Source organism: Quercus lobata, chromosome 11 (assembly GCF_001633185.2).
Source record: "Quercus lobata isolate SW786 chromosome 11, ValleyOak3.0 Primary Assembly, whole genome shotgun sequence".
NCBI classification, from domain to species: Eukaryota; Viridiplantae; Streptophyta; class Magnoliopsida; order Fagales; family Fagaceae; genus Quercus; species Quercus lobata.
In genome coordinates this window covers 50,651,691-50,677,853 of record NC_044914.1, presented here as the reverse complement: position 1 = coordinate 50,677,853, position 26,163 = coordinate 50,651,691, and the positions used below count along the sequence as shown (strand labels likewise).

General features: G+C 35.1%; 3 protein-coding genes and 1 pseudogene across 3 annotated transcripts; all 4 read right to left on the bottom strand.

Annotated features, from left to right (window-relative positions):
• Nucleotides 1-1,588: 1,588 nt before the first annotated feature.
• On the bottom strand, nucleotides 1,589-8,082 carry LOC115968437 (annotated as a pseudogene).
• Nucleotides 5,749-18,863, bottom strand: LOC115967083 (F-box protein At3g07870-like). The gene is made up of 3 exons (XM_031086167.1): nucleotides 18,690-18,863; nucleotides 17,948-18,085; nucleotides 5,749-8,120 (listed from the first exon to the last, which is right to left on the bottom strand). Exons 1-3 carry the CDS (start codon nucleotides 18,861-18,863, stop codon nucleotides 6,906-6,908), a joined length of 1,527 nt encoding a protein of 508 aa, XP_030942027.1. The 3' UTR covers nucleotides 5,749-6,905.
• Nucleotides 18,847-20,083, bottom strand: LOC115969127 (RNA-binding protein 39-like). Its single transcript, XM_031088698.1, has 5 exons — nucleotides 20,025-20,083; nucleotides 19,713-19,947; nucleotides 19,540-19,628; nucleotides 19,214-19,343; nucleotides 18,847-19,120 (listed from the first exon to the last, which is right to left on the bottom strand). The coding sequence occupies exons 1-5, from the start codon at nucleotides 20,057-20,059 to the stop codon at nucleotides 19,079-19,081; spliced, it is 531 nt and encodes a 176-aa protein (XP_030944558.1). The 5' UTR covers nucleotides 20,060-20,083; the 3' UTR covers nucleotides 18,847-19,078.
• A 305-nt stretch (nucleotides 20,084-20,388) lies between these two features.
• LOC115967082 lies at nucleotides 20,389-21,164 on the bottom strand. Its single transcript, XM_031086166.1, has 2 exons — nucleotides 21,142-21,164; nucleotides 20,389-20,860 (listed from the first exon to the last, which is right to left on the bottom strand). Exons 1-2 carry the CDS (start codon nucleotides 21,162-21,164, stop codon nucleotides 20,389-20,391), a joined length of 495 nt encoding a protein of 164 aa, XP_030942026.1.
• Between the last annotated feature and the right edge of the window lie 4,999 nt (nucleotides 21,165-26,163).

Below are 26,163 nucleotides of genomic sequence, written 5' to 3'. Positions count from 1 at the left end.
AAAAAAATACATATTTTATGCCTGTCAAATTTAGTGTATATTACTTGTTTTTCAAAAAAAAAAATTATATATTACTTAATATTTGATATATAAATTTATTTATTTTTAAATCATTTTATATTCTAAAAATTTAAAATTTAAATATTTTATTAATGACATAACTATTTGTTTGATTTTTTTTTTTTAAATTTTACAAGTAGAAAATATAATTTTATAGTAAATTTTTTAAAATTCACATTTAATAAGAATTGGTTACTATGGAATCATGGCAATACTTCAAGGCTTGGTCTATCCACCCAACCCCTACCCAAGATTTGCTCATTGGTAGGAAGTTTACTTCAGGAATTTCTTGATGCTCAGGATCCGATACCAGTTGCTCCAGTGTCATCAGCGAATCATCAATTGCGCCCACCTGAAGCTTAGATTTTTAAAGCAAATTTTGATGCTGCTGTGTTTAAGTCATGCAACTTGGCAGTTCCACTATCTCAATCTGTGGTTGAGTTATAAGCGTTAGCTTGTCGAAGGGCAGTGCAATTTGCTATGGAGATAGGCTTAATAGAGGTGATCTTTGAAGGTGATTCAGCTATGGTGATTCAGTCTATCTTTCAAGGAATATTTGATTTTTCTGCATATGGCCACATTATAGAGGACATTCGTTCTCAAGTTACTGCTCCAGTTTTCAGTTTTTTGCCATGTTTCTCGCAATTGTAATATTGTTGCAGATAGATTAGCAAAAAAAAGCTAAGAATTGTATGGGGCTATAGATTTGGTTGGAAGACCTTCCTGAGGATATTGCCCCTTTAGTTTCTTTTGATGTTCATTAAGTTTTTCTTGAATAAATTCCCAGGCTTCTGCAAGTCTGGTTTCTCAAAAAAAAAAAAAAAGAAACAAAAAGAATTGTAGTCATGGCTAAGTTTGAAGCAAAGTTGTTCATAAATAAATAAAAAAAATTCTTCATTCTTTGTGAGATAGGCATATAAAGTGAAAGAGAAAATGAATATATCTTCTCTCTTTTTTTTTTTTTAATTACTTGTGAAGTGATTATAAGGCCAAGAGAATACATATATCCTATACTTATACTAATGGGTAATTATTCTCTTTATTATTGGGGTCGCTCTTTTGACAAGCTTTGAATATAAATTTTCAAACATATTTGGAGGGGTGGGGGTGGAGATGATTCAGATGTTCCAAAGTACAAACAGTTTAAGCCGTAGAGGTTTTGAAGCTGTATGAAGTAATTGAACCCTTGTTGAAAGGTAAATTACCGATACATGTAATACAATACTCTTAACTCCCAGGACATTTGATTGGTTGTATACTTCTATATGCATGTTATGACCGATGCAGCTCAAGACATTGCAGCATTCACACAAGCAATAGGAGCAGTGTGAGACAACAAAGCCAAGCTTGTCGGTTTAGTTCCTTAACAGTTTAATAATTTGAAGTTCAATCACATTAGTTGGTGATGAGGTTATCTCATCGTGGTCTATTTATTTAAGAGGAACGCATAATGAGAATCAAGCAAAATAAAAGTCTCTCTCATTTTCAGAAGATTAATAATCTCAAATTCAACTACACAACCCTTCCATTATTCTTTAAAAAAATTCAGGACCAAACAATGCAGTAGTGAAGCAACTTTGATATAAAACACTTCAAATGTGCTCCCAGCAAAGAGTTTTAAACCAAGGACCATATACCATGAAATACATACCAGCAATATATCAATCACCAATTTGCTAATTACACAGTCATTGAACAACCAACCCACACTAGGAAGGGTAAAGCAATAAGTGCTCCTTTTCCGCCTTGAGAATATGTAGAACATTCACTTTGTAATCGCCATCAACAACACAATACTGAACAGATGAAATTTCAGAAAATACATCAATATGGTGAAAGATAAGTCAGTCAGATTTTATTCAATGAACTTAAGACATAAAATAAATTAAATGAAAGGTCCAAAATGGTCAAAAAACCAGTAAATGAAAACATGTTTCCAGGGAATTTCAAAGAGATGAAAGCTTGATGGAAAACATTGCACAAAGCATTAAAGTGCCTCTTGCATATTACTGTGCAATCAAAACTCACTGTCATCCCCCTCAGCAATGTGCTTTGCAAGCTCTTGTTCCTGCTGTTGTCTCTCCCTCCTCTTCTCAGCACTTTCTCTTTATGAGAATTTGGTGGAAATCTGAGTGCACACACAGCCTCATTATGCATATTGAGGCAGAAAGCAATCCTCGAGTTAAAAAAATGCAAATTTGAGGTTCATTTGTAGAGCAGACGTCCCCAGTCTCCTTTGATGATACCATCCATCCATTTGCATGATCTATTGTGGCATCAATTGCACCATCTTGAATTGCCTTTGATACAATACTCTCAGCATCAGCGACAAGGTTTGCAGAGTCCAGTCTCAGCTTTGCAACATCAGTCAGAGCGATACGGGAATAAGATATACTGATGATGTGAAGCCCAGTCCTTAAGACATTGTGCCACAGCCTAACAATCAAATTATGGGTCTGGTCTGAATTGAAAGTACTAGAAAACTTCTCAGCAACATGCCTGAAGAGCTCCAGATCACCAATCTGTACCACCTAAAAACACGTTGTCTTTGTCAATATTGACAGCAAAAGCTCATGAGCCTAACTAGAGAGTAGAATCCCGAGTGGCCATATTTCAGGCCTCACAGAGTCATTTGCCAGGTGTCATGCTAGTAATTATCAAAGTAAATTGACATGTGAAAAACTGTAGTCTCAGTTTAGCCACATTCTGCATGGCATGTGATCTACATTTATAATATAGCTTACTATCTGGACTATAAAAACATGAAAGAGTTTTCTCAGAACATTTTCTTTTTAAAGTCCTACTTTTAAAGCTAAGAGAAGACAATCATAAAATTACAATTCTCTAACCTTGTTCTCTACTGTGCTATCGATGGGTACCGATTAAAAAAATCCTATGCTAGCAATGGGTTGGTTAAGGATCTGAATTGATTTGGAATCAGATAAATATTATCATGAAAAATAATATCTGATAATATGAACTCAAATGTTCCTGACCCATATTAGTTTCCCATCTTCAACTTTTAAGGGATCATCATTCACTGCTTTGTCTATTTGACTCAAAAGCATAAATTTTCTAGAATTATCCTTAAAACTTTTTGAACTTTTCAAAGAGACACAACCTTATGTAAATATGAAAAGTTATAGTATCATTTTTAAACTTGGATTTAGGTATATATTAATAGAACTTGGATGTCATTGTATCTGCATTCTGCACTTAGTCCAACCTGCTGACAGCCCTATATTATATGGAAAAACTAAAATGAACAACTAAAGTACTGGGAACCAAGACCTACATTTGTCAATTCAAAGGATGGTCTCAAAGCCTGATCCATGCCATTCTGCATAAAAATGGTCCTTTCAGGAACTTCTACTAGCAGTAAGCAAACAATGATTGCCCACTTGTTACATTGAACTTGAAAACCAAATGCAGCAACAGGGGCTTTCTGAGCAGCTGCAGAAGGGATTCTTTGCATCTGTATGCTCCAACTGAATTGTCCTAATCTTTCCTAGGTTGAAAAGGTAGCAGCAGAACTGCAACAGAGAACTTGTTTCAGAATGTGCAGCTTATAAAAGTGAAACAATTTAAAATAGAAGCCACGTTTACTGCCCCATCAGTGAGTTTCAAAAATAAGAAACCCTTCCATCCCTCCACCCAAAAAAGAAAGAAAAATAGCTCCTTCACTATTATCTCTAATTTTTCTACGGCAATTGGATCCTGTCCATCTATGTTTTCTTTGACATGAACTAAATTTTCACTGACATTTTCCATTTCTTTAAAAGTTTACAAATCATATATAATTTAAAGCAAACATAGATAACAATATATTTAGTAAAGACTAGCAATGGAATTGCTAGGGAGCAAGCATGAGGAAGGGACAAAAGGTTGACAAGAATGCCATTAAAAGATAAGCTATGTCATGTCATGTTATTATCTCTGGCATAATTGTTCAACCTTTTGCAGTAATTATACTATCACAGGACTGAGCCCTAAAAACTAAGGGTCCGTTTGGATACAGCTGAAAACTGAAAACTGAAACTGAAAACTAAAAAATACTGTAGCAAAATAATTTTTAAATGTGTAAATAGTACCGTGAGACCTATTTTTAATAAAAAAGTTTCTGAAAAGTGAAATTTGTGGGTCTATGAACAATATATGATGTGCACTGATTGGCCCAAAAAAGTTTGAAAAGTCAAACTTTGCGGCTACTGTTCATTGAACAGTACATGAACAGTAGCCACAATCTCAAAAACGCGTGTAAAAAAAAAAAAAAAAAAAAAAACAAACAAACAAAATGCAGACGCAGACAAAATGCAGACGCAAACGCAATCAGCCCAATCCAAACGCAGCTTAAATATTACAGTTGCAGATATGCAACTTGGCCTTCCACAGAAATCTAAACCATATCCTACATGTCAGTGACCCCAAGGTGTAATGGGCATATAGCTTTTTAGTAAAAAAAGAATTTTTTTTGAGATAGTTATAATATACAGTTAACCCCCGTAGCTTGAACGCCTTCCCCCTTGTACCCCCAAGCACTTTGTGCATGGGGAGGTGCCAATGGAGCTACAAGGCTCTAGGCAGCTTTGTAGTAAAAACAATTTAGAGTTACCTGCTGTTTTGAATGGGCTCCAAATCGAGGTGCCTTTGACAGAAGCTTCTTTTGAATGGGCTCCTGCATCATACCAATATCCACGTATAAGACACCGGTAATATAGACACATATGATCTATCAATTACAAATTTATCTGATCCAACTCACTTATCAAAAAATTAAATAAATAAAATTTACCTGACTCAATTCTTAGGGTGTGCATCCAAGTACACGGGCAGCCACAAAAAGGTGCAGTGCAAGACCTTTTTTTTGTACATTGTGGCTAAGTTCATTGTTTTAGAAACGCAAATTTCATAAAATCACATCAAAATCTAAACTTCAACACGCAATTCCCAATATATAAGCAAAGCAATCAAATCCCAGGCCACCAATTTCAGAAAGTCCATTTCTACTTTGTGGCTAAGTTCATTGTCTTAGAAAACACCAATTTCACAAAACCACAGCAAAATCTAAATTTTAAAATGCAATTACCAATATTTGAGAAAAAAAAAAAAAAAAAAACCCCAGATTTCCACAAATTCAACATCAGCCAACAAAATTTAGATTATAATGCAAAAACCCAAAACCCAAAAAAAAAAAAAAAATTAGAGATGTATAAAATTATAAACAATTATTGGAATATATAATGGTTTTTAGAGGTTGATATTACTGTGCAGAGTTGAGAAGAATGCCATTAAAAGATGTCTTCGATAAGCTGTCATGTCATGTTTATTATCTCTGGCTTAATTGTTCAACCTTTTGCAATAATTATAACTATAACTGGACTGAACCCTAAAAAGTTAATATAAAGTTGCAGATACGCAACTTGGCCTCCCGCAGAAATCTGAACCATATCCTATATTTCAGTGGCCACAAAGTGTAATGGGCATATAGCTTTGTACTAAAAACAATTAAGAGTTACCTGCTGTTTTGAATGGGCTTCAAACTGAGGTGCCTTTGACCTAAGCTTCTCTGCCTGATCATATAAGTTGTAATGAAGGTATTTGCAAAGTAGTAGATTAAGAAGTGTTTCCTGCACCATCTGTTATCTCAATCTTCCTGTCACAGGAATGATATCCCCATGAGAAGTAATATCACAAGCTCAATTTTCTTGGAAATGTTTATCTGTCAGTTGAATGAGCTTTTTGTCATAAAAATTGCATGGCAAATGCACAGCAGCCTCTAGCAAGATATATATCATTCTGATCAAGGAACCAAGCACAAGACATTTGCTGGGCCTATGCTCGCCAAATAAGAACTTCCACATCACAATTTTAACATTCTCATCTTAGGGCTTCTTTTCTTCCCTCTTTTTTGTTCCATTTTAATTTTATTTTGTTTGGATTGTAGCAAGATCTCTAATCTAATCCCGACATTCTCACCTTAGAGCTTCTTCTTTTCGCTCTCTTTTTCTCTGTTTTTATTTTATTTGGTTGGATATAAATAAGGTCTTTAATCCAATTGTTTACAAGTTATAACACCATCAGAGAGGCACACAAAAAGTTACAAGTAAAATGTCATAATTCTTTCATGAAATTGCCACAGGCATTGCTAAGAGCTTTGGTGGCAGGTAGTGTTTAAGGGTTGATTGAAACATTGAAGGATATGACTGACCACCAAGAATTGAGAGGGGGAAGAGAGAACAGGAAACAAAATTGTTGGTTAATTTCTACATGATCTCCTTACAAGGCCAAATACCTATTTGTACATGTACCATCCTGACCAGTAGATAAACTACCTAGCTGATCTAGTAACTCCTTTGGCCAGCTGGCATAACTACCTCTAACAACCTACCAATTAGTCACATGCTCCAACAACTGAGCACATGCTCTAAATTCTGCTACACTATTAAGCTAGCATAATACTGCCCTTATCAGCATACACATGCCTAAGTAATTACAACTGGTCTTGAATTAGTTCATACAAGCAAGCAAGCTTTTCTTACACATTCACTACTTAACATAGCACCAGAGCAGCTCATAGGCTCAGGCAGCACCAGATCAAAGCACACAGCAGTAGCTCTAGGATTTAGACAACACCAGATCACAGCACACATATGAGACATAATATGAGATTCCTAAGAATCATTAAGGTTTGATACAAATCAAAAATAAAATTCACCTACATTACATCAATACTTTTTTGCCTACCTCAAAACAAAATGATACCAAAGGGAACAACATGATAACTGTCTCATTTGTATCACAATTACATAACAAAATCCTATGATTATCACTAATGATTTCACTTCTTATCCAGATAGCTCAGTTGCTCCATCAAGTAACACAAGGCTTTCCATGAAAGAATGAGCCATATGTGGAGCAATCTGGAAACCAAGATCCTTCTCATGTAAAGTTTCAAGGTCAAGCAAAACAATCACCGTGCGTCTCCGTTCAGCGTTGGATTCGGGATAAACTCCATTCTTTATAACTAGCAGTTCGCCGAGACTGGTGCAACCAAAGAACTGTACAAAGTTAACATTTTCAAACTTGACAAAAAAAAGTTTACTCCATGATTCGTGCACACCATACTCCCTCATCACCCATATGAAGCATGAATTACGATGAGAATTCATAAAGTCTCTGTATTCATAGTTGATGACGCCACTGATGTGGCGGTAACCCAATGTAATGAAGGCCAGTTTCCCCTTGAACACCATCAGATAATTTGGTAGCAGTTGTTGTACATCAGGAAGTGCTATCTCTCCAAATTTATCATTATTGACATCAAATGACAAAATCACGTAAGGAAATGCGGCTTCAGAAATGTATCCCAACCAATGCAAAGCCCCACTAACAAATGTGGAAGTGGTATTGATGAAGGGGAAGGACAAAAAAAAGTTTGTCACTGGGATTCCAATCTTTCTCCAAGAGTTAGAGCTTAATGTGTAAACCTCAGCCTCAACCTCAACCCCATGGTGGTGGTTGGGTGCAGGCATTTTATAGATATTGACAACCTTGTAGTCATTGGTCTCAGACTGATAAGCAAATCGAGTAGAAACCCGATGACAATGTGTTAAGGAAAAATCAGGCAACCTCTTAAATTTTCTAATGCTGGGGTTCCACAAATATATAGGATCAGCATTAGTGGAAGCGTTTCTAAATTGATAGAGACACACCAGGCCGTTGCATGAACCAGCTGATGGGGCATAAGATACAAGAAAAGCAAAGGGAATTGGGTACTCGGAAATCCTATTAAATGCGTGGTCGTAACCACCGATAAAGATTGGAGGAAAGCTTATGAGATAAGCTAAGTTGTTGTTGTTGTTTTTGTGATAAAAAAAGGTGGTTGGAGATGAAATTAGGAGTGGCGATAGAGGAGTCCCAGGTTTTGGAGACGCACCTGAATCTTTGGACTGATTTGACAGGCAGCCTTGCCAAGATGTTGAGTACGATGTCGTGTGGGAGATGGTTCTTGTTTTGTCGGAGGATCCGGCGAGGAGGAGGTTCCCGTGTTTGAGACATTGCTAGGCTGAGACCCAGAAAGCCAAAGAGGTTGGAAGGAGTCACCGACTAAAACCAACAAGATGATGAGGAAAAGGCTGCTGAGCGACCAAAGCAGAAATCTTATATATAAAAGCCGCTATGCCGCTACAGTACTTTGTTACTGTGCATCCAGTGTATTTATACTGTGCAAGTACTGTAGCGGAAACAGTAACTTTTTAGTTTCGTGAGCACCATGCGGCACTGTCAAGCGGTACTGTAGATACAGTATCTAAAGATTTTTTTTTTTTTTTTTTCAATATTTATGTAAGCTGGTATATACATTCTTATACTGACACAACAAATTTCATAATATTTTCACAATTATTAACATGTCAATTTTTTACAAGTTGAAATAAAATAATAAAGTATTAAACTATGACCAACCAAAACTAAAAATAAATGTTTTGAAAAAATGTTACAACACTTATTGTATAGTGCTTTTGCTTTATCAGGAATGCGTTTATGCACTGTAGCTACGGTGCTTTTGGTTTAGTACGGTAATTGGCACTGCCGAAAGTTTTTTTTTTCCCTAGTAATCGGTTTGTGTTTTTTTTTTTCTTTTAAATAATAAAATATGAGACTGTAACCAACCACAACTAAAAATAAATGTTTTAAGAAAATGTTACAACATTTATTGTGCAGTACTTTTGCTTTATTCAACTGGAACTATAACTATAATGCCTAAAGTTTTTTTTTTTTAGTAATCGGTTTATGCTTTTTTTTTTTTTCCTTTTAGATATCTATGTAAGCTGGTATATATATTATTATAAAAAATGTTACAACACTTATTGTTATCACAATATTTTCACAATTGTTAAGATCTCAGTTTTTTATAGATCAAATAAAAAAAATGCTAAGTCCACAACATTTTAACATTAATTTATACAATGCCTAAAGTTTTTTTTTTTTTTTTTTTTTTCCTTTTAAATATTATGTAAGCTGGCATATCTATTTCTATTAACTATATAAAAAGAGCCAAAGGTTTATGAATAATGTTTTTTTGGTTTATTCAATTAGTAAGGTGCACTTTTTGTTTTCTTTTTTTTTTTTCCTTTTTTTTTTTTTTTTTTTTTCTCTTCCTTCCAAGTATGCCAGTCGGTTTAAGCTTTGTTTTTGTTTTTTGTTTTTTTGTTTTTAAGATCTTTATATGTTTACTTTGTACTTGCAATGCAAGTTTACATTGTAAATACACAAAAGTGGTTAATATTATACACATTTGCACAAAAAATGGTAAATATTGTACAATTTTGTAAATGTGTACAAAATTTGCCAATTTTTTTGTGTCTACAATATAAATTTACATTGTAATTAATTACAATGTATACATAGAGATATTGTGAAAATATTGTGACGCATGTGTCAATTCCTTATGGGTCAAAATAAAATAAAATAATAAAATATCATACCGAGATCTAGCACAACTAAAAATGTCGTGACATATTGTTGTTATTACAATATATTCACCACTATTGAGGTATAAGTTATAGGTCAAAATAAAATATTAGACTGGGATCCGTAACAATTTTATACGAATAAAATTAATTTTTTATAACATAATTATCAAAATTCTTAAAATTAATGTCTCTTTTTATTTTATGATACAAATAAAATTTAAAATTGATCCTACTCATTACTTTTTTTTTTCCATGGCCAGCATGTGCCTTGCACATGTTGTCCTAACTAGTATTTGTTAAAAATGTCAACTTTTTTAACTTTGTTTTTTGTCTATGATCAGAGGACGAGGGTTTGCATTGTTTTGATTCTTTCGAATTTGATTAAATAGCATCATTGAACTTATTGTACCTCTAAGTACAACCCACACGTTCCCTTTCTTGGGGTCCTATGTTTGAAGTTTGAACTTTGAACCCTAGCGGAAAGTGGAGATGCCTTTTGCACCAAACTCTTGATTTATTAGCTCTCTCATGGTATTAGGGTGAAGGTTGCATTCACTCACAACCATAGTAGCTTGTTACGCTCGATCTAACATTCGCTAACGGAGGGTGTCTCTATAGTCACAAATTCATAATGGTAGCCCAACCCCCTTTTTTGACCATAAAAAAAAAAAATAAAAAAAATAAGGAGAGTACAACCCACACACTTCAGGCTTCAAGGGCAGGTTTAAAATATAAATAAACAAATAAGGGTTGTAAGGAGGATTTTTGATTTTATTTTCAAAATAGTATAAAAGTAATTTTCAAAAAATTGAAATTGAAACTAGTTTTTAGATGGTAATTTTATATTATATGTGTTTGACTCCCACTTTTAAGAACAATTTATAAAATATTAAAAACAAAAAAAAGTCTATTTTTCAGATTTAAAAAAAGAAAAAAATCTACAAAAAGTAATGTATAAAATTTTTATATCACTTATTTTATTTTATTTTTATAATGATAAGTTTCAAATTTGAAGTGTAAGAATTCTTTTTTCATAAAGATAAACTTATTAATTTAAAAGATAGAAGTGTGGACAAATATGTGAGGTCCACTGTTTTCAATTTATTTATAACTATGTCAATAAAAACATTTTCTATACCCTAAAAATATCCTCTCAACCATTTTCAAAATCCTATTTTGAATAAGGAAAATAGGAAACAAGTTTTTGAAAACTGTATTTAGAATTTTAGAGAACATTAGTCAAACAATAGATTGAAGTGTAGGACCCACTATTTTATGAATTTCAAAACATAAAACTATATTTAAATACTCTTATCAAATAGGAACTTTCTCCATTCTTTGTGGGACACACACACCAAAAGTGAAAGGGAAAATGCATATGTCCAATACTTAAAATATAATTATTCTCTATTCTCTTCATTATTGGGAGACACGCTCACAAAAAGTGAAAGAGAGACTGTATACCTCCTAGGACATTCGATTGTTAATGAGGTTATCTCATTGTACTCTATTTATATAAGTGGAAGTGGAATGCATAATGAAAATCAAGCGGAATTAAAAATAAAAAATAAAATAAAAATCTCTAGCATGTTCAGAAGATTAGTCATCTCAAATTCGACTAAACCAACCCTTCTGAGGACCAACTTTGATTTAAAACACTTCAAATGTCCTCCCAGCAAAGAATTTTAAACAAAGGACTATATACCATGAAATACATAAGAGCATTATAACAATCACCAATTTGCAAATTACAGGCATTGACCAACCAACTGGTCCAACCCACTCTAGGAAGGGTAAAGCAATAAGTGTTCGTTTTCTGCCTTTAGAAAATGTAGAACATTCACTTTGTAACCGCCATCAACACAAAAAAAAAAAATTACTCGAGAACAGATGAAATTTCAGAATATACTTCAATATGGTGAAAGAGAAGTCATTTAGATTTTAAGCAATGAACCTAAGACATAAAATAAATTAAACAAAAAGTCCAATAATGGTCAAAAAACCAGTAAATGAAAACTTGATGGAAAACATTGCATAAAGCATTAAAGTGCCTTTTGCATATTACTGTGCAATCAAAACTCACTATCATCCTCCTCGGCAGTGTGCTTTGCAAGCTGGCAAGCTCTTGCTCCTGCTGTTGTCTCTCCCTCCTCTTCTTGGCACTTTCTTTCTCTTTATGAGAATTTGATGGAAATCTAAGTACACGCACTGCCTTATTATGCATATTGAGGTAGAAATCAATCCTAGAGTTAAAGTGATGGAAATAGGGTAAAGTAATCAAAATTGTAAAATTGTGTATTTTTATATTACGGGGGGTTAAAAACTTAAAATGAAGTGAGCATTTTGTAAAAAAATTAAAATTATTAATACGTGAGTTTTTTTGTGAAATAAAAAAATAAAAAATATGTAATAGAACTATGGAAATAATTTAGGATGTTCCTTCCAACATGCATTATTGTTTGTATGGGCCCTCTATCTTTTGGAAAACTTATGGCCTGTTTGGAAGTTTAAAAAAGGAGGTAGAGTAGAGTAAAGGGAGGGAGAGTAATTCAATTACTTTATTTGGAAGTTTTTTAAAGGAGGGGGAGGGGTTTGGAGGGGTTTCAACTACCTCTAACCCCTTATTTTTGATTCCCCCAAATTGGAGAGATTTGGACGGAGAATAGAGTAGATAAATTATTGATCAAATGAATTCCTTAATTTACCCTTTCTAAATTAACAAAATTACAAACTGATTATACAAATAATCTTTGTTTGTTTTCTGAGAAAATTTAAGGTGAATGAAAAAAAAAATTGAATCTCACTATTTCCCTGACACTGAAGCTAAACAACCCCCTGATCTAACAACATTTACACTACACTCCTCTCTACATCGCTCTGTTTGTTTCTCGAGAAAAATACCAAAAAGAAAAGAAGGCGCAGGGAATGGTGGTGAGAGCGACGATGTCGCCCGCTACTCTCGCCCCGATATGATGTCTTCTTTCATCAATCTCTAGCTCCCTGGCGAGTCACTCACTCATTCCCTCACTCCTTTACTCGCTCACTGACTCACCGTTTGCTTAGCAATTAATAGTTGATGAAGCTGGTCTCTAGACCTAGAGCAGAGCTAGGGTTTTTAGTGGATGAGGATGAAGATGAGTTGCCGGCGACGAAGCCTAAGGACTCGTCAGAGGTTCGACGCCGGAACTCTGCACAAAAATCAGCTGTTGATCAGTTCGGGTTGAGGTTGCTTCCTATGTGAAGCTTCTTGAAAATTTCCCATAAATAAAGAAAATTTATTTTTATTTTTGTTATAATTTTTTTTTTAGATAAAAAAATTATTTTATAATAGTTAATAGTAGTTTTATACTATTATTAGTGGTATTTGATGAAATGAGAATATTGATTAAATAATTATTTAATCTAACAAATTAATCATAGACCAATGTTGTAAGTCCATTTTCAAATAAGGGTTATAAATTTGTTTATTTAAATTATTTCCTTTCCTTTCCATCCTAATTTTTAAAACATCCAAATAAGAGAAAGGGTTAATTACTCTCTTTTCCCTTACTAATTTTAAAAACATCCAAACAAGGCGAAGGATAACCATTCCCCTCTACTCTCCTCTCCACTACTCTCCTCCCCTCTACTCCCTTCTACTCACTTCCCTCTCTAAACTTCCAAACAGGTCATTAAATTATTGTTTGTACTGCATTGCGCATGATCAAAAAATTATTGTTTCTAGTCTTTACTTTCCAGAGAAAAAACAAGGAAGAGAAAAAGCATGGCACTGCTAGTGCTAGATCGAATAATTGCGCCAAGGAAATTTCATGGAAGAAGGATATACAGCTAGCGAACCTGCCTCAGCCTTTTGCTAAAAATTATTTAGTTTAAAAGTATGTTAAAATATATTTTTAGAGCGTCCATATTGATGATGCTAAATAATTATATTGCTATTTTTACCTCCACCAAATACCAAAATGTGCCCTACAATGGTGGAGCCGAAGCTATGTTTTTTGGCTCCACAACTACCGTGCACGACTATTTTAGCTGTGCACTTGTTATGATCCTAGTGTCTCACATTGGTTAAGTGTAAACTTAATCATATGTTTATAAGTTCTTAGGCACCCTCCTCTTGTAAGCCGGTTTTCAAGAGTGAATTTTACCCATGGGTTTGTAACATTTAGTATTCAAATGAGTTGCGACATTGTAATAACTTGATACCAATTATATATTTTGCGATATATTATAATAGAAATTTCAAAGAGATGGCTTATTGCAACAAATTTAACATTGCAATAACTAAATATCAATTATTTTACAATCTATTGCAATGACAAATATGAAACTGCAATGAATATATTATTACAATGATCTAATTCCAATTATTTTACAATATATTGTAAGAAAAAATATGAAAAAAAATAACTATTACAATAAATATACTGTTGCAGTAATTTGAACCCAAATTATTTTTGTCAATTCTTTACAATTTATTGTAATAAATTTCATGAAATAATAGCCTATTGCTACAAGATATTCGAAGTAATAAATTGTTTATTGCAATAGCAAATATATTATTACATCAAAATTTTCATTAAAATATTTAAGGTTTATTGTAACAAAAATTTTTTGTAGCACAAACTTATTACCTCAAATTTTATTGCAACACCTCGCATAAACTATTATAATAACTTCGATATTATTGCAACAATTTTTAAGTAAATATTCCCCATTGTGTTTTAAGCATTTGTAAAATAATGTAGAATAAAAATCAGTTAATGTGACTTCTCACTATTGTTTGCCTTCATGAACCACAGTGTTTCTGTGGTTCCAGATTGTCCAAAATGTAGTGAAAATGGCTTGAAGATAAATCATTGACTAAGCCTCCAGTTTTTTATGTCTGCCTAATAAATTCCCAACCCATTGCTACCTTGAGACATTGGCTAGATCAGGTATGAACAGCTAACGGAGATCCATGCCAGCAAGCTCTAGCAAAAGGGCAAGACAGAAATAGGTGAGTTGTGGCTTCATCTTCATCATTACATAGGGGGTAGGTGCTTTGGGTTGGTATTCCTCTATTTTTTAGACTTAGGAGAGTGGGGAGGCCATCATGCATAAGCTTCCGCATAAAGTTGCAGATTCTCGGGGGACTTTTACTCTCCAAATCAGATTCCAAACCCCTCTATGGACATGATTATGTCTGAAAGGATTTGTGGAAAGGCAGTGAGAGTCCTTAAGAAGCAGATTGTAGGCATTCTTTTTGACATTTGTTTTCCTATGGCAGAATCAATGACCGCACCAACTTGGACATCAAACAGTCTTCCATGACCTTGAGGTCCATTTCATGCCTCTTCTTCTTCCCTAATTTTTTTCCCTATGTCAACTGTTCTATTTGAAAATTTCCATTGGATTGTTTTCTGAATGATTATTCAGGAAATTTGTTGGGATTATTTTGTTTACTGTTTTTATATTTTTATTTTTTCTCTTTTGGAACTAACAACTGTTACAGTTTTGAAATTAATAGCGTTGACCATTGGTAGTTTCATTACGTCTTATCAAGCCCTTAGATTAAATAGCATTGGTCTTTGGATTGACCTCTTAGAAATTGCCTGCAACTTGTCTGTCAAAATACTTGACTATAAGATTTTTGTGACATTAGGGCTTTGAAAGTGTATTTCTAGGATCCTTTGACTATTGTGTTTGTTATACTTGAGTTGTGAGGTTTGGATTGATGCTTTAGGAGACAAAGAAAACCTTAAATTTTCAATATGTTAGAACACCATCTAATTTAAAATTGTTAAGTCCCTTTTAAGTCAAGTTTTTGTGTTTTAAGAATTTGCATGAGCAGTTGGTCTATTGAGAATTACATGAGTTATTATTGCTGGCTTTGACACAAACCTTATGAGAGAAAAATATCCATTGTATTATGTGGGTAGATGACTTGCTTCGAAAATTTTCAATTGGTTAATTCTAATACAAAGTGTCCTTTTTAGCTTATTGTATCTATTTCAATAAATCTTCATATTTTATTTATTTTTTCTTGCATTAGTTATAACATAGCCAATAATATGTTATTGGGACAATTGTTGAATCACTCTGCATCATCCCTCATCAAGCAATAAATCCCAATGGAAGAAAGCAATAACAGATTTTCATGTTGTTTGAACCCATAATCTGCATTAACATCGAATACATCTGAGTCTACCAGCCTCTGCTGTTTCAAGATGCTATTGTAAATGGGGTAAAACTTGCAACTGATACTTCTTTTTCTTTTCTTTTTTTTGGTTCTTATTTTGTTGGTAGGGTGATTGAAGTGACACATGGTGGGTCCAAAATTTAATATTAAATTTAGTCTCTTAAGAGTTAAATGAACTGTTATATATTAAAATTAGAATTAAATTCTGAGATGCATGGACGCGGCTCCGGACCCAGCGCACCCGCGTCCGACGCGGCGGGACGCGGGAGGGACGCCGCAGACCGCGCGTCCGTGTTGCGTTGTGCCACGTGGATTTCCCGACTCGCATCGACGCGGCTCAAATCGGCGCCGACTCTCGCTGATTCGGCTCCGACGCACACCGATTCGTGCCGAATCGGATGGATTTGCGCCGATTCGGATCGTATCGGCAGAATATTGGCGTGTTTCGGCCGGAAAAATGAAATCGGTCGGTAAGGAAAAAAAAAAAACCTTCTGGACTGGACTGGATCTTTGCGTCTTTGTGTTCTACTGAGTTGTTCTCTGTTTTCATTTTTTTTTTTTGAAGTGTTCTGTAACTTCTGTTTCTCTTTTTTTGGTAAGTACAAAAACTCCTCTTTGTTTTTTGTGCCTTTCTGACCAAACGTGAGAGCCACATCTTCCTTTCTTTTCTTTTTTTTTTTTCTTTTTTTTTCTTTTTTAATGGGAAGCTACACGTGAGAGCCTCCTTCTTTTTTTGTTTTTTTTGTTTTACTTATTATTATCTATTTATTTTATTATTATTATTTCTATACTATTATTATTAATATTATTATTATTATAATATGAGTTTTCTATTATTATTATATAAAATAGCATGCTAAGTAATATATTAAAAATATTTTTAATAATTTTTTAATCGCCGAGTCCCGCCGCACCCGCACCCACCTTTTTCAAAAATTGCCGAGTTCCGCACCCATACCCGCACCCGCACCCGAGTCCCGAAACGCACCCGTGCTTCATAGATTAAATTCTAACCTTGTATATACTTCCTTATAATGCTTCTCAGATCCACTTGAATGAATCAAAGAGCTGAATAAATCCAAAGCCAGAGGCACAAGACTTGGTGTTTCATCTATTGCTTAAACAAATGCAAGTGCCAAAAGCAGGTAAAGGCTCTTATTACTTCCTCAAACTTATGAGATTCTTATTTTCCTTAAGACCCCTCATAAACATAATAGCGGGTACATAATTTGCGATGCATGTAAGCATTCAAGAATGTCTTCAATTGTCGAATATGAGAACTTTCCCATGGGTAGGGTGCATAATATACTTGGTGAATGATAAGATGAATCCTCAAGAAAGTTCATTTATTTGGCTTATTTGTATTTGATGCAACTAGAAACCTTTTTTTTTGGTAGAAACTGTATTTTCATATAATTTAAAATCTGGAGGGTTTTGTATGATTGTTGAAGTTGGAAAAGTGAGATAAATGGGTTTATTGAGATTTGAGGATCAGTTAAACGATGGAGCTTGCATATGTTCTTTTCAAGAGAGAATGTGCTATCAATTTTTTGTTATTTTGATGTGCAGGTTATTTTATTTTCTTGAATATAATTCTTTTGAAGTTCCTCACCTTTGATGACCAATTCATGGACATATTTGGGCATAAGGCTCTTATTAGTAGCTGGAACTAAGTTTTGGAATTTGAAAATTTCCTCTTTATTTTTAGGTGAGTATTCCCCATTGTGTTTTAAGCATTTGTAAAATGTAGAATAAAAATCAGTTAACGTGACTTCTCACTAAATAACTAATTCACCTACTAACTTGGCTCCTCAGTTAACGTGTTTTAAGCCTTTTCGCCCTTCAATTCTTCCAGCACACTTGTAAATTGTTTCCAAATCAGTATACGTATACCCAGGATACCATGCCTTCCCCGCACTTCTTGACAGGCACCAAAGACCTGCACAGTAGCAATCGGTTGTTTGTGTCAAGCAAATTCTTTTAGAAAACTTTTGAGGCTCTTACAGACTACTCAAAATACTCTGGACAAATAGAAAAGTTTTGACTTTCAAATATACTAGGAAGCCATGTAAATTTTACAAATATATTATATATTTCCAAGTATTAGAACCACAAAAAGATGTTGAAGGATGTACAGGCAGCTTCATGCATCCTTACATTGACCTCTCTTTTTCTCATAAATTATAGTATATGGCACAGCCCCAGTGCAAATTAAGGCGTAAAGATTTAACATTACCTCACGAAGAGCAACAGCATAAGAACTCATATCTGTAAGTATGACAAGAACATTCTTCCCACATTCATAAGCCAAATATTCAACAGTAGTAAGAGCTATACGAGGAGTGATAATATGTTCAATTGTAGGGTCATTTTCCTGTAAAAGAGCACATCAGATGACACAGATTATGAATGCAATTTAGACACTGTAATTTGCCCTATTTTCATTTTATAATATTAAAAAATTATGTAAATCAAAATTTCTTTTTATTATGTTTAATTTTGACTCATTTGAATTAATAAATGCCTTTGTTTAATTTATTATCGACAATTAATATTAGATGTACTCACCAATCTAAAGAAAAATATTCGTTTTGTAAATTAATATTATGCTAAAATATAAAACTCACTTTCTAAGTTTTATTCGTTTCAGTCCTTTGATTTTGTTTTTTTCATTTCAGTTTGTCAATATTTGATTTTGTTTTGCCACAATTTACTTATAAAAAAGACATAAATTATTTCTCTTTTTCATGAAAATTCCAAACTATTGTCACACGCAGGGAGCATACCCTTCAACTTGAGTTTTGCCCACAATCCACTGACACCCTCAACAATTACTCACCATATAAATTGATTACAACGTTTTTTGTTTTACCATTTGGTACTAGCAATGTGGAGTAATCTTATCTCTCAGATATTGTTGTTTTTAACGTATCCCCCATCATGGAGCTAATCTTACTTTTTTATGTTCGGATGGTAACATGATCTTGAATAAGATCTTCGTCTGAGAAGTACAAGCAAGGCACATAGCACAGGAAAAATATTTCAGGCCAGGCTCCAAGCCCATAAGCAGCAAACCCTATCTTAAATCCATGACAGGCAAGGTAAAAAAGAACACGTCTAGCATAACAGCTCAACGCCCATACAAAAGCCATAAGGACCGTATCATACAAGGCAATAACAACTTAGATGATAAATCTGACCTCTTTTTACAATCTTTTATCTATTGGCAATTCATATGCCAGACCTAAGGACCGTATCATACAAAAGCTTCTCTCTCTCTCTCTCTCTCTCTTCCCCCCAATCCCCAAGAAAAAATCAAAGACATGCAAATGCCATCTTCTCACTGCACATCCACAATCCATAAATCCTATTTGCTATCAGGGAACTTAGCCTCGTATGCCTGGGGTACCTGCATGCATTTGTAGAATTTACTTGTAGTTTTACTATTAAGGACTACGTATTAAAATAAACAAAATAAAATGAAGTGAGAAATTATAATTACCATATAAGTTGCGGTAATAATCTTTCCAGCAAACCATCTACCATGGAGAGCACGTTGTGCAGCAACTGCACCTTGTGTATTTTCAAATCGCAAATACATAAAACCAGCACTGTTCCTGTAATCATAAATACTACAACAACAACAACAAAGAGTCCCAAAATTTTGGGGTTAGTTATAGAGCCTCAACAAAGTAATTAGGTTCAGTCATATGTATTCTTTTCCTGTATTCGATTCTATCTAAATATATCAAGAATATTTGAAAGAATGGGAAAAAAAAGGGGTGGGGGGTGGGGGGAAGAGGAGGTCCACACAAAAAAATAGCTTACTTGTCTACAAATATATGTTTCAATTTCCCAAACTTCAAACATACATTTTGAACATCTTCTTTGATGTCCAACTCAAAATCTGGTTCTGTCTGCAAAGGGGGATATCATTTTGAACATTATCAGCAACAGGAATAAGAAAGGAAAATTACTTTAAAAAAGCATGCCCCACCAACCTCATCATTTGGATCAAACATATCATTCAATAATAAACATTCACTTGGAACACCAACTGTATCAACAGTTGGCAAAGTAGCAATGGGAACTTGAAGACCTGAACCACCATGTCCAGCAAGAGCAGGAACAAGGGGAGTAATCGGAGATACTGCAGGTAAAGCTCCTAAAATAGGCACTGTTGGTAAAGTAAGGCCTGTGCTATTGAAAACTGGAGTGCCAGCGGAACCAGCAACGCTTCAAAAGAAAGGAAGAAAATGTAAGAAGAAAGAGGTCAATTTCAATATACCGCAACAAACTAGGAAGAGAAAAACCTAGATCCAGAGCCACTGCGGTCCAACTTCTGCATGAGAAGTGCTCGAGATCGTGGATTCTGAGACTGAGAATTAAAAGAAGAATTGTGTCAGCTTGGCCAATAATTTATTTGAGAGAAATAAATAAAAAAACAAACAAAAAATTGTGAATAACAGACCCACTAGAAATTCAAGAGAGAGAGAAAGATCGTTAATTTTTTTGAGACCAAACTGAAACTTTCATTCATAAACAGTCAAGAAGATACACTGAAAAACAGAGTACAAGCTACAAAAAACAGAGCATAACAAAGAAAGGAAAAAGCAACAACTTAGACCACGAACAAAGGCAAAATTTTAAACTGTTCCTTCAGCTCTCGCCATGTCTTCAATCCAGCCAGGTATAGTTGAAATCCAGACCTGTTCCTGCAGATTGTTTTGCAAGCTGTGCAAGTTCGTGGGCTATTTTGTTGCCCTCCCTACTGATATGTCTGATTCTTGCCTCCTGGAAGCTAGGAAGATATTGCAGACAGCTTTTCACAATGTGGCCAATCAAACTTCTCACTTCCTTAGCCTCAATAGCTTGAATTGTCTGCAACGAGTCCCCTTCAAAAATGGTCCTCTCCAAGCCCATGTTTTTTGCCAAAATCATTCCTTGTTCCATAGCAATAGCTTCTGTTTCCTCCACAGCTATTCGACCCAATAGAGGAAGACATTTTGCTGCTACCACCCTTCTTTCCCAATTCCTAATTACAACACCCACTCCAGAATGGCCATCAACAGAGGGAACAGCCCCATCCACATTTATTTTGAAGAAACCCACAGGTGGCGGAGTCCATACTTTCTCATTTCTCTGAGGACTGTTTATATCCCAGCTCCTTGTTCCCTTAAACTCCTTTATCAATTGGAGTTTGCACTAGGTCTCTCCAAATGCCCTCCAGAAACACGCCCCATAACCTCATAAGCTTATAGTTGGCCTATCCCCCCTTTTGTAAAACCTGACATTTCACATCTCTCCCACTCAGTATATAAATACCCCTTTTACCCACGATTGTGAGAGAGCTCCAGAGAGAATTTTGAGAGAGAAACCCTAAGAAAAACAAGATTGCATTCCCCCATCTATATTAGAGTCTCTTCTTACCTCCTCTCATTACATATAACCATTTGTCAAATCCTTTGAGAGGCATTATACCAAAACCCTGGTTTTCACCATCATCATCACTGTGAGACAGCTGTTTGGATTTCTGGAAAGTAATTAGGAAGGAACCAATCTTCATTGGTTGATGCTACGGTCTAGTAGCGGAATCCGGGAAGCTAGAAAAGAAAAAGGTTCGGCGCAACCTCGTTGGAGCAAGAAACTTGGAGGGCTTAGGTGCACTGGGTAGATTAGGCTTGGAGGGTTTATTGCTGTCCATGTATCCCAACTGTATTTTCTAGTGGATTGTTTACCGCTTGGAGGGCGGCGAAGAGGTTTTACGCCGAGGGCTTCGGTTTCCTCTTCGATAACACATCGCGTGTTGTCTTTGTGTTTGCATCTTCCTTCCTCTCTATCTTTGCCTTTTTATTATCTGTTGTGGATTGTGTTTTGTTTTGGCTTAGATAGTTTTTTAACCAATTCCATATTATAGCTTATGTTAAGTTTCCGCACACTTGTTGTTTGACATATTGCTTGAATTGGTTAAGGGGTAATTTGGGGGTCTAAACGTTCAAGGGTGTTTATACACGTTTTTGAACTTTCAATTGGTATCAGAGCGGGTACACTGCTATTGGTTTCATTACCATTGTGTGATCCTTGACTCCCTTTTGAGATGGATAGGTCTCAATCCCTAAATGCACCTCCATATTTTGATAGTAGTAATTATGCTTTTTGGAAGGTTCGCATGAGAGCTTTTCTGTGTTCTATTGATGAATCTGTTTGGAATGCTGTTGAGATTGGTTGGACCAGACCTGAGGCAGCCAAATCCATATGGGATAAGGCAGCACTTGCTGCATCTAATGCTAACAGTAAAGCACTCAATGCTATTTTCTGTGGTGTGTCTCCAGATGAATTTCACAGGATTTCTCACATTACCGTTGCCAAAGAAGCATGGGAGATTTTGGAAACCACCTATGAAGGCACGAAGAAAGTGAAAGACACCAAGTTGCAAATGCTGACCACTCGGTTTGAGGAGCTCAAAATGAGTAAGGATGAGTCTTTTGACTCTTTCTATGGGAAGCTAAATGAGGTGGTTGTCAGCAAGTTCAACTTGGGGGAGAAAATGGAGGATTCAAAAATTGTAAGGAAGATCCTTCGATCATTGCCAGAAAGTTTTCGTGCTAAAGTGACAGCGATTGAAGAGAGCAAGGACCTTGATGACATCAAAGTACAGGAGCTGGTTGGCTCTCTGCAGACTTATGAGATGTCGCTGCCCAATAAACGGAAGAGTAAATCTCTTGCTCTAAAGACCATTAATGAGAAGGTGGAAGATCAAGACTCATCGGGAGAAGATGTGGTTGACAAAGATGTTGCATACCTTGTCAAAAATTTCAGAAAGTTCTTGAAATTCAAAAATAATGGCAAATTTGATGATAAAGGAAAATTCCAAAGTTCTGGAAGGGAGAAAAGGGAATTCAAAAAGAAAGATGGAAAAGAATCCCAACCTACACAAGGTGTCACTTGCTTCGAATGTAACGGACATGGACACTTTAAGAAGGAATGTCCAAATTATTTGAAATCGAAAGGCAAAGTGTATGCCATGATGTTGAGTGACTCGGATTCATCTGACTCAGAATCAGAAGAAAGCTGTGATGGAGAGGGGAACTATTCAGCTTTTATGACTATTGTTCATGTTGAGTCTTCAGATGAGTTGAATCTGCTTGTACGAGACCTTGGAGAACATAGTGATGATGAATCACTAGGAATTGTTGAAGAATCAGATGCTGAAGAAGATGAAAGCACAGCAAATCTTCAAGAGAATTATAACTCACTCTTGGAGAAGTCGGGTGAGTATACAAGGGTGGCCAAGGATGCTGTGAGAAAAATGAAGAAGGCTGAGGAGGACTACAAAAGTCTCCTAATCCGATATAGTGTAACACCCCATAATTTTGATACCAATTAAATTATTATACGTAAATTTTTAATGGAGGCCTATAATTAAAATGGATTGAATTAATTTGGGCCTAAGGTATTAAAAAGAAGATAAATACTATGGAATAGGAAGCCCAAGTAAAGTGGCATAAGTAAATACATGGGCCTTGAAAACCCTAGCCTTTTTCCTCTTAGGATACACGTGTATTTACTGATGGTGCCTCCTTTTGCTTCAGCCGCTTCACACTTCTGAACCTTGCTTTGCTTCACTGTGGCTGTAAGTGGAGACTAAAGGTATGACTCTCTTCTACTCTAAACTTGGGAAAATTGTGATACTCAATGGCTAGCCTTTCTTTCCAATCTTATAGGAAAAATCTGTTAGTGGCGTACCTAATAGAAAAAAAAAATAATAATAATAAAAATAGGGGCTGCTGTTATGGATCTAAGGATACGATTATGTTGATAAGAAAAGGGTTTCTGTGATCATTATATGACCGCTTATGGCATCACTAAATGTCACCACCCATCCCCATGTATCTTCACGTTGTCCTTGTTCAATACGTGTCCAGCAACTTCCTTGTGTTTTGGTGGCATCAAGGGAATACTAGGCATTGGATGGATAGATTAAGGCATATATTACGTTGATCTCATGTCCATCTTTCTGCTGCATTAAAGTTTCATGCATAGATTACATTAATGGAAAAGGGCCACATTATGTTATTTGATACCTACCTCTACCTCTAGTGATACTAATTTATCATCTCTAAGCCGTTGAGTATGCAGCAACTTTTTAAGCCCAAAAAGAAATCTGATATTGCAGCAATGATTTTTAAGCCAAAATATGATTAGGTAGAGCCAAAAGATATGATCATGCAGCGGTAATTGTAAGTCCAAAAATCTGATCAAAGCTGAAAGTGAATTAGATAGTTAAGTGAATAAATAGAGGATTTTGGATAAATTAATATTGTTTAGGATGAAACTGTTTAAGAGTGAAAATAGATTTTTAAGTGGGAATTTGTGTATTGATGAACCTATTTTTGGTATTGCTAGGTTCTAATTCTACTGAATTATTGTGATTCAAGGGAGGTTGATTTCCTTTATTTTTGCAACTAAGAGGTAAGTGGTGTTTACTAATTTTGGGGGTTTTCCCAAAACAGTGTTAATTATTAAACTATTTTATATGAAAGAATATGTTGATATTCTATATATAAATGAATATTTTACAAATGTTTGATGTGCACATTGGCTATTCGTTTTATGAAAAACTTGTGGGACAACCTAATTTTATTTAAACTTGTATGTGTGAATATGTCTTTATATTTTGAGAATTATGAATGGATTATTTTGTGAGCATAATGAATATGTTTTGAAAACCTATGGCAAGTCATGATTAGAAGCTCAGTATGATATTTAGTCCTTAGCAAGGGACAATCATGCTGTAGCTAGTCCTTAGTAAGGGACGGTCCCAAAAGGGGGACAGTGCACATTTGATAGCTCCTTAGCAAGGGAGCATACTATTGAGGATCCAAAAGGAAGCTCCTTAGCAAGGGAGTGTACCTTTAGGTTCCAAAGGAGCCATCCTTAAGAAATGGGATGAAAGGAGGTTCCAGTCCCAAAAAAGGGACAGCACAACCCTGTCAACGGGGCGTAAATGTTGACCACGAGAAAAGCTTAGGAAATTGTTTATGTGATGGTATCAATATATATATTATGATGGTTCACAATATAAAGATATTATTTTCTTTTACATGAAATAGTTGATGACAAAATATTGGTGAGTTATAAGTTGTGAATCTGTTGAAAGAATTGTTTATTTGAAAGGTTTGTTCCCACAACCCAATGTTAGTGAATTCCACTTATTGAGTTATCTCACCCCCCCTTTATTTTCCCATTTCAGATACATTAGAGGGATTACTGGAGTAGAAATTCTTGGGAGACGGAAGTTATGAACTATTTTTGTAGAACTGAGGATTTTTATTTTTAATTTATGGCATTAAACAATGTATTGGAGAATTATTTTGAGGATGTTTTGTATTTGGTAAATTAGAGCTCTGACTCTTGTGATGAGATTTAAGGTTGCTAGTTTCTTTTATTTAATATTTTTTATGGATTATTCAGATCAAATAGACTTTTGATACTTATGATTTTGGGGTGTTACATATAGGGAGGCCAAATGTGAGATAGAAACACTAAATGGTGAGTTGTCCGAAGCCTACACAAAAGTGAGATTTCTTGTGAATGAGGTTGTGCAAGAAAATGCTAAAATAGAGAGGGTCACCACCAAGAAGCTAGATGATGTTATCTTATCTCAAAAGAGCTTTTCAGACAAATCCGAATTGGGATATACCGGAGGAAGTAGTTCATCTGGAAATGTCACTAAAGAAGTGAAGTTTGTAAAGGCCAAAGATCCAGTTGTAGCTGACCTTACTGATGAGAAGCTCAAGGTGGAGGAGAAGAGGAATGTGGTGAACCAACGGATGCTGAATCCCCGTAATCAATCTGTGGGCAGGTCTGAATCTCGTGCCAAGTCACGCCCACGACCACAAGGAGGTCCTAGAGCAATGAATGTGTGCCATTATTGCGGACTTCAAGGGCATACTCGACCAAATTGCCAAAAGTTGAGAGCAAAGAATAGTGCAACTCCTCAAAGGTCAGGAGGACCTAGAAATGATAGAAGAAATTGGGCAAGTGATCAATCTAGAGATCAGAATGGTGATCCCGGAATGATGAACGTGATAAAGATGATTGGTGCATTCACCAACTGCTTAGAAAGCTTCTCACGAAGGTTTGAAAGCCCTAACTCCCGTACCCAATCCTATAAGGAAATCACCCCAAACGCAAGTGACGTGTGGGTGAAAAAGGGTACTCATGCATAAGCATTACAACATGTCCATGCATTAATACTTCCTATGCTTTGCGACGATGTTTGTTTGTTTGATTGTTGTTTTTGATGTTGGTCGTTTGCTTGTCTTCTTGTGCATACTTTTAATTTTTTTTTGTTGTTTTTTATCAATCTTTTGCTTCTAGTGTCAAAAATCCAAAAAACCACATAAAAATTAGAAAATCAAAAAGTTTGATTGACATTGTTGAGCTTTT